The following is a 10,000-nucleotide window of genomic DNA, read 5'->3' on the forward strand; positions in this document are numbered from 1 at the left end:
CACTCAAACACAGCCTCATCTAACACAATGCCACACACCACACACACACAGCCACACTCACACTCTCGCCAACACACTCACACACTCTCACTAACACACACTGCAACACAAACAAATCAACACAATCTCACACACACTCTCACTCACAACTAACACCAGCCACACTCTCACACTCACTTCACTCACACACACACTCACACACTACACTCAACTGCCTCATCATCACAACACACACACACACTCTCACACAACACCAAAACACAATCCACACACTAACACAAACACACACAATCACACACCACTAACATAACTCTCACACTCACACACTCATCAACACAATCTCAATCACACTCACACACACACACAACAGCAACAAACCCTCACTCATCTACAAAAAATAAAACTCTCAATATATAATCTATATCACACAATCTCTCAGCCAATCACTCTCAATCACTCTCTCACACTAACTGCCTCACTCACTCACACTCACACACACTCACACACACGCAAAAACACACAACAGCCACTCACAATCTCAAACGACACCACACACTCTCACAATCTCAAACATCCCTCTATCACTAATCAATCACTCCTAACTAACACCACACACACACACACAAACACACACAAACTTCCAAAATCACACTCAAACACACACTCCACACTCACACACACTCACTCACATCATCACCACTACACACACACTTCCCCTCACACACACACACACTCTCCACCCTCTTCTCACACACACACACACTCACACACACACTCTCCCACTCCAACACCCATAATAACACAGACATCAGTCTCTGTGGTCCCACACAACCACTCCCACAAACAGACACACCATAACTCTGTATGTAATACGCTCTCTTGTAACTACAACATATTACAATCTAACTCTCAAACACTAATCTCTCAAAATCTCTACTCCATCCAACCACTTACAAATACTCAGTACAATAGTCTCACTTCCTCTCCCTCTCTAATCACTCTATCTAAAAAAAACTCACTCAAATGATAATACTGCACACTTACAACACTCACATAAACAATGACACACTCCACTCCCACCCACTCTCTCAATTAAACACACAAACACTAGACTCACACTCTCTCTCACTCACTCAAAACTCAAACTAATAGATTATAGTAGATAGGATATAGAGTGAGATTGATTGAGAGATTAGTGGTCGAAACACTCAGTAAACACTCCACCAACAAACCCCCCCCCCTAACAAATACCCCAAAGACCCCCCCACCCAAATATAAACACTCAATCACTCAGACACAGCTTCCACTTCTCACACCCCACAGACAAACTCACATACACACACACACACACACACTCCAGACACATCTCATCACATCTCACACACACACACCACAAACACCACTCAGTACTCATGACCCACACACCCACACACTAACACTTACTCATACACAAACTACATACACACACCAATCCCACTCACACACACCCACACACACTACACACTCACACAACACACACACACCACCCACACACACCACTCACACACACCTCTAACACACCACCCTCCCACACACACAAACATACTAACTCACCCACTAACCACTCACAAACTCAACACACTCACCACACACAACACACACACACCTCCCCCATCTCTCCCCCACCCTACCCCCCTACCTCCCCCCCACCTACCAACCACCCTCCATACACCATACCACCTCCCCTCACTGCAAACCTCCAAACACACCCACCCTACCACCCCCCCACACCCCCCACCCCCCCCGCCCCCCCCCCCCCCCCCCCCCCACCACACAACACTCCACTCAAACACACACACACCCACACCACACACACGACAACCACACACACCATCCACACACTAACACACACACACACTAACACACACAATCTCTAACTGCACAATCACTACCACACACAAACCACAAACACATAACTCTCTCCCACCCACTCTCAAACAATAACACACTCACAGCACAACATATACCAACACAAACAATCACACACTCACTAAATCACACTAACACACACACATTGCACTAACACAACTCACAAACTCTGGTCACTAACTCTATCCTACACCCTTTATCACTCACTTTCTGGAATAGTGTATCTCCGTGATTCATATAAAGAGACCCACACTGACACTCTTGTCGACACACACACACACACACCAACCAACACACAACAGCTCACACAAAAAAACAGCACACACACGCATCACACACATACAGACACCCGTCACCATTTACCATAACCACACTTGTCTCACTCACTCAATCACCAACATTCCAAACAAACTCCCAAACAGAAAAACCCCCTCAACCAATAATCATACACCAACTAGAACATACAGTTTACACACTCAAAACTCTCTCCACTCCCACTATCCCACTCCAGTCACCATCTCAAAAATACCCCCCCCCCCCCACCCCCCCCCCCCCCCCCCCCCCCCCAACACACATCTCTATCTACACTCACACACTCCCTCTAACACTCCACAATCTCACTCTACCACCCAACCACACACCACTCTCACACACCTCACACATGACTATCTAACTAAATCCATCTATCTCACACACTCATACACTCACCAACTAAGCACCCAACCACCACACACTCACACCCACATTCACACACCCATACACACTCCCACCCACACACACTCCACACTCTCACCCACACACACCCACAGACACACACACTCTCACACAACCACACACTCCAACACACCCACTATACTCCATACCCTCACCATACTACACCCAATAACTCCCCACACACACACACCACCCCCACCCCCAACACCCCCCCCCACACCCCCCCCCACCCACCCCCACCCCCCCCCCCCCCCCCCCCCCCCCCCCCCCCCCCCCCCCCCTCCCACCCCACAACCCTACCACCATCCACCCCTCCCTCCCAGCCAACCACACCCACCCACCCCCCCACCCACCCACCCACCCACCCCCCCGTCCACCCACCCCCCCACCCCACCAACCCACCCACCCACCCACCCACCCACCCACCCACCCACCCACCCATCCACCCTCCCACCCACCCACCCACCCACCCACCCACCCACCCACCCACCCACCCCACCACAACCATATATAAATGCCAATGATTGCTGATCAACCTGAGTCACTTTTGCTTATCTTGTCCCATGATGAGTGATCGCGGCTACCTGTGAAGACAGCGGGATTCTTGGAGAAGTGTGTTAATTAAGAGGGAGGGATGACGTAAGGTTCTGAGTCTATGCAAGTTGATAATGTGTAATAAAAAAGAGGGCGGGTGGACAGTGGCGACCTCTGGCACTCGTTGTAACAGTTCTACCAGACCTAGACGCTGCCACTGTTACCAACTTGTTTTTCTTTCTATTTTTTTCTTATGCTTGTTTGGATATTTTCATCCTCTAAAGCTAAAACTGTGGAAGCCCTGTGAATTAAGTTATTTAAGATGAGGTTTTATATTATAAAAATAATTTATAATCTGTCTGATAAAGACTATCCTGCGCTGGGACAGGACAAGTAACACCCTCAAAGACGGAGTGAGGACTAGGTTATCTCCTGAAGACTTGGCAACGGCCTATAAGCCCTCGCACCACTCTGACGGTACGCGCGGTGATCCTCGTCCGTGAAGGATACCATGGATGTCTTTGATTGCGTCCTGGAACGTCCTACGTTCATATTGTTTTGAATTATGCACTTACATAAGGACTCACAAATGGCCCGACAGACATATCACACGCATCTTAAACTCACCGCATGAAACCCGTGCATAATAAAACAGAAGAACGTTGAGCGCGCCAAAGAATTGCCCCAGCTTTATACCGAACATGACTATTTTTTTTCCTGGAGAAGGAAAATTTCGGTACCATTGTGTTAATTACTTTTATTTTTCCATATTTTTTTTCCGGAGTCATACAGATAAAGGTTTTACTAACTATCGTGTAAGAAAATGTCGAAGGCCAAGGCCATGTCGAAAAGGAACGCCACTAACATAAAAAGTTTCTGCAAACCTTGCCTCAGCACAGTTGCTGCACCAACCCAGCAAACACACCAAAACAATTGCAAACCATATTACTAACGAATGTAGGTCCAAAGAGCCGGGGGTGGTGGAGGGGAGGAAAGGGGGTAAAGGCACGTGGAGGAGAGCACGTCGGGGAAAGGTAGAAATAAAAGTGAGTGGAAGGGAAGGGAGCTGTCGGGAGAGGGAAGGACCAAAACTTGTGGCTGAGAACAGAACGCGAGGTTGTATTGGAGGAGGGCGGGGCACGTCCGAGAGGCGAGGAATGAAACTGGTGAATAGATGGATAAGAAAGTTAGTACGCGCAGAGTATCCTTGGCGGTTCGGCGACCGGGAAAAGACCTCGTGCCCCGCTTTTCGGGCTGATAAATGCGACGTCACCGATCTTGGCACGTACTTTTTGTGTGGTCATATGCTTTCGTAAATAGTCATCTTCTCCCATTATATGTAGCCAAGTAACTTTCATTATTAGATAATTTACCATTTACGTTCATGTGTTCATGTATAACAGCCTTGAGTTTAGACTTTACTTGTCTTAATAATACATGATTTTCTTGCATCATATCTCGGGGATGGTGAATCCGGAGGGAAATGACCCTAAACTATTTATAATTGCGGTATAACGCTTATTCCTTGAATTTTGACTGACCTGTTTAAAATAAACAAATTCCAAATGCAAGGACATAGAACACATATATATCACGAGTCTGCCTGATCTCAACATAAAAAATGCTGCGTATGACCACGAGCTTGACACAAGAAGGTAAAGGCTCTTGCGAAATCTGAGACGCGCCTACCAGACCCCAGTTCTCCGCTTTAGGTCAGCTTGAGTCTGCATAGTGGCTTGGTGCAAGCGTTTCGAAGGAATCAAATGTTTCATTTGTTCTCCAACAGCAAATTGTTCTTAAAAAATGTGAAATCTGCTTTTTGGTCCATGTATGACCCCTTTTTGGTACAGAATTTTAAACAACGGATCATACTATAACCCTATGATATCAGGTAGATTGATTATTTCGTTTCATCTCCTCTTTTCATTCATCGCCATCCTCCCCAAATTCCCCCCTCCGGTCGCCATCCGATTCACAGTGCCGCGCATATCTGATCCCTGTGCAGTATTAAACTACAACCACTTGTTGAGCCCTCCGGGCCGGTGAATATTGCCTCACCAGCGTACAATCCGTCACCGCTCGCGCTCCGAGCTACTGCATCTCGGATCGGAAGGCACCGCCCTGTAACATGAGAGAGACGAATTTAATTCTCTCCGAATCCCTCTATTTTCGCAGGCTAGCGGTGGAATAGCGATGAAGATTGCCAAAACATAATCCGATCCTCTTTCTAATCTCTTCCTCTCTATCTCTCCCCCTCCTCGCCCCCCTCTCATCTCCCATCTCTCCTCACTTCTTCTCTTCCCCTCTCTTCCTATCTCGCGCTCCGCACGCCATCCCCGGGCCTCACTCCTTCTTCCCCGCTAATTCGACTCTCGACCACCCTACCTTTACCCTCTCTCCACTCCGCCCCCCGTACCTTATCATCTCACGACACTACCTCTCCCCCACTACCCCTCCCCTCTCTCTTCCCTCGCCCTCTCCCTATCGGCCCTTTCCCTCTATCTTCTCCCCCTCTCTTTCCGATCCCCCTCTTCTCTCTCGGTCGCCCTTCTCGCTTCCCTCCGCTCTCCGCTCGCACCCTCGCTCCCCCCCCTCCCTTCTTATCAGTCAAAGTTCCCTCGCCTCCCCTCTCCCCCTACTCTCCCCCTCCCTCTCCTCTTCCCTCCTCTCCTCTCATTCTCCCTCCTCTCCCATCTATACTTCTCCTCCTTCCTTCCCCTCGCCTCTCTCCCCTCTTCCTATCCCTCTTCTACTCGCTCCCATCACCCCTCTCTCTCCCCCTCCCCTCTCCTCCTCTCTCTCTCCCTCTCCCTCTCCCTTCGCTTTTCCCGTCTCCCTCCCCCCCCTCCCTCCTCCCCCTCTTTCTCTCCCTTCTCGCTCCCTCCCCCCCCTCCCCCCATAAGCTCTGCAACCCCCCTCCCCTTCTCGCCTCCACATCCCTATCTCCCTCCCCTCTCTCACCCCTACCTCTTCACCTTCTCCCTTCACGCCTCCCTTCTCGTTCCCCCTTCCCCTCCCCCTTCCCTTCTCGCGTCCCGCTCTCCCCTCCCTTCTCTCGCTCCCCTACCCCCCCCCCATTCGCACTCCCCTCTCTCCTATCCCCTCCCCTCTCTCTACCTCTCCCCACTCCTCTTCCCCCTTTCATCGCTCCCCCCTATTCCCCTTACTATCCCCTCCCCCTCCTTCTGCTTCCCTCGCTCCCTCTCCTCCTCTTCCTCGCTCCCCTCTCCTCCCCCCTCTCCATCTTTCTCCTCCTTCTCTCTCTTCCTCCATCGTCCCGCTAAACCAATCTCTCTCCCTCAACACCCCCTCCCCCTCCTCTCCCCTCCCCCTCCTCCCTCCCCCCCCCTCTTCCACCCTTATCCACCCTACATCCCCTTCTCGCGCCTCTCACCCACCCCCCCCCTTCCTCGCTCACCTCTCCATCCCCTCTTCTCCCACTTTCCCCCATTCTCGCCCCCCCTCCCCTCTCTACTCCCTCTACACCCCTCCCCTCTCCTCTCTTCCTAACCTCCTCCTCCCCTTCCTCCTTCCGCCTACCCCCTTCCCCCTCCCTTCTCTCCTCTCCCTCCCCCTTCCTCTCACCCTCCCCCACTCCCTCTCCCTCTACTTCTCTTCATTCGCCCCTCCCTTCTCCTCTCCCCCCGACCTCTCTCCTTTTCTCTATCCACTCCCCTCTCATCCTCCCTCTCGCACCCCCACCGCCCATCATCCCTCCCCCCCCCACCCCCCACCCCCTCCACCCCCCCCTCCCTATCCTCCCTCCCTCTCACCCCTTCCCCCTCACCCTCTACCCTAAATCCCCTCTGCCTCCCCTCACCTTCTCCTCTCCCCCCTCTCCTCCCCCTCCCTCCCCCCCCCCCCTCCCTCTCCCCCTCCCCCTCCTCTCTCTCTCCCTTCTGCTCTTTCTCTCTATCTTCCATGGTAACCATCTTTCTCACATTTCTTCTTTTCGCAGGACCAACCGTGAGATCGAGAAAAGGCCCCGAAGGCAGCTATTTAAGTACGACAACTATTTGGACAGAAGGTGACGATTTTCTTCTTTTCTCTTCATTTCATCCCTGCCTCACCTCAAGACCTTTTTTGTCTTATTGTTATTTGATGAATTTCTTAAACCCATCAAAAGTGGTATCATTGGATTCGTTATGCTGTCTACCAAGCAAGTATAGCAATATTACTTAACAAAGCCAATAATCGCCTGGACTATGTCGTGAAGATACACACGCACGCGTAATTCATCGGCCCAAGATCGCGCCTTCAATTCAGTAGCCAATCAAAATCGTTCTACAAATTTCGAGGGCTACCCTCAAAACTCGGTAAAGATAGTGAGGTTAGGAATTAGCAAATCGGAAACACTCCGAAAATAGCACACCAAAAGAGATCAAGGGAAACAGCACTAAGTATTTTGAAAAAGGAGGTGGAGGTCAGATAGGTGCTACCCCTCCCCACTTAGCTAGGGTTAACCTCTAAACTAGGTAAGCTTAGGTTGGTTGTTAGGGTAGGAGTTTATTGAGACAAAAAGAAAACAGCACAATAGACATAGACATGTTTTATATGATTTGTTAGAAGACATCGATGAAATACCAGTTTGCGATCGGTTATTTACCCCGCAACTTCCCCGGGTTTAATTAATATCGTCGTTATTTTTGGGTTCCGTAAGTGCACAGTGGACATCACAAGGAATCCGTCGATACCAATTTTGATGTGTTTTATGACGCGGACCTACTCTAGAAATTTACCTTCTTTTTCTTAGTATCCTTCCTTTTTCGTTTGTTTACATTTCTTGTTTGTGATTGGGATACTTCATCCTAATGATGATGATGATTGTTGTTGTTTTTACTCCTCGTGACGATTGTTATGAGAATGACCAATGTTTATTTACTACAATTTTGATTACTTCTGCAACTAATGATAATGATGATAAGAGTGATGACGATAATAGTGATATTTTCATTCTTATCATTATAATCATCAGCAATATTAATGGATTAGTGTCTGTGCCGTTGGTGATGTTGATTATTATTATTAATCTTGTTTCTGTTGATGGCTTTAAATTTTATCTTTATCATAATTGTTGATGATAGTGCTTGTTATAAATTTGTTTTCATTAATATCTCCGTTATTATGATTACCATTCATGACGTTGTCACGGATTATTATTATTATTTGTTTTATTAATTTCATAAACATGAGTTGCTATTGTAGTTTTTAGCAAGACATGGTCGTAAATTGTTGTCGTAAAATTCGATTGTATGAAGTAATGATCAGTTTGTAGCAATATTTTAGTGACGAATTAGGTGCGCCTTGCGTAAAAGACGAAAATTCACAGTTCATGATAATTCAGTCACACACTAGAAGTTACGGTGAAATAGACTTTCACTTTGTTACCTTTGTCACCTCACCTTATAACTTCTGACATTAAATCGGGAAAAGGTGAGGCGGCCTCCCGTCAGAGCAGATATCTTCCTCTCAAAATTTCAAACGTAATGTTTATCCTTTACCTAAACTTGGCTACATCAAGTGGGCAGTGTAGGAAACAAGTTCATTCATGTTTCACCAAAGTGTCTTCTCCACATTGCGGCCTTACCGTTTTTGTTGTGCACCAATAACGGATGACTTTAAAAGCCCCTCCTGATGCAGTCCTTCGAAGTGGATGCCGTGTCCGGCGACGTGTCAGCCGAACCCGCGGAGCTTAGGAAGTTGCTGGAGTGGGAGCTGAGCCTCGACTCGGGCGACCTGCGCTCCCATGCATGGTACCATGGCACCATTCCAAGGGTAGCCGCTCCGAAGCAGAAGAAGCGTGGTGTGCTCCAATATATCTCAGTACCTCTTCCAACATGTAGCGTCTTCCGTTCTCGCCCCACGGTTGCCAGTCAGTGCTGCAGAGTATGTATATGGAGAGTGAGTGAGTGAGTGCATTAAAGTGCAAGAGATAAAGAGAGAGAGAGGGGGGGAGAAGGGAAGAGAGAAAGAGAGAGATGGGAGAGAAGGGAAGAGAAAGAGAGAGATGGGGGAGAAGGGAAGAGAAAGAGAGAGATGGGGGAGAAGGGAAGAGAGAGGGAGAGAGGAGGGGGGGAGAAGGGAAGATAGAGAAAGAGGGGGGGGGAATAAGGGAAGAGAGAGAGAGGGGGGGAAGGAAGAGAGAGAGGGAGGGGAGAAGGGAAGAGAGAGAAAGGGGGAAGGGGAGAGAGAGAGAGGGGGGGGGAGAAGGGAAGAGAGAGAAAGGGGGAAGGGGAGAGAGAGAGAGGGGGGGGGGGGGAGGGAAGAGAGAGAGATGGGGGAGGGAGAGGGAGAGGGAGAGGGAGAGGGAGAGGGAGGAAGAGGGGGAGGGGGAGGAAGAGGGAGGGAAAGGGAGAGGGAGGGAAAGAAAGAGAGAGAGAGAGGGTGGGGGAGAAGGGAAGAGAGAGAGAAAGAGAGAGAGAGAGGGTGGGGGAGAAGGGAAGAGAGAGAGAAAGAGAGAGAGAGAGGGTGGGGGAGAAGGGAAGAGAGAGAGAAAGAGAGAGAGAGAGGGTGGGGGAGAAGGGAAGAGAGAGAGAAAGAGAGGGAGGAGGAGGGAGGAGAGAGGAGGAGAGAGAGAGAGAGAGAGAGAGAGGGAGAGAGAGAGAGAGAGAGAGAGAGAGAGGGAGGAGAGAGGAAAGGAGGAGGAGGAGGAGAGGAGGAGAGGGGAGAGAGAGAGAAGGAGAGGAGAGGGGAGAGGGAAGAGAGAGGAGGAGAGAGAGAGGGAGAGGAGAGGAGAGGAGAGGAGAGGGAGAGGAGGGAGAGGAAGAGACGAGAGAGAGAGAGGCGAGGAGGGGAGAGAGAGAGAGAGAGGAGAAAGGGAGAAGAGGGAGAGGAGAGAGGGGAG

General features: G+C 49.6%; 1 protein-coding gene across 1 annotated transcript in view; it reads left to right on the plus strand.

Annotated features, from left to right (window-relative positions):
* The first annotated feature begins 7,263 nt into the window (after positions 1-7,263).
* The window catches only part of LOC122264429 (breast cancer anti-estrogen resistance protein 3 homolog), a 21,100-nt gene continuing 18,363 nt past the window's right edge, over positions 7,264-10,000 (plus strand). Inside the window, 1 exon segment of the mRNA XM_086538030.1 lies at positions 7,264-8,931. Coding sequence (XP_086394156.1) covers positions 8,791-8,931 — 141 coding nt within the window. The 5' untranslated portion in view covers positions 7,264-8,790.

Source organism: Penaeus japonicus, unplaced genomic scaffold, assembly GCF_977035675.1.
Source record: "Penaeus japonicus unplaced genomic scaffold, GWHDUDI00000001_assembly GWHDUDI00000001, whole genome shotgun sequence".
Taxonomy (NCBI): Eukaryota; Metazoa; Arthropoda; class Malacostraca; order Decapoda; family Penaeidae; genus Penaeus; species Penaeus japonicus.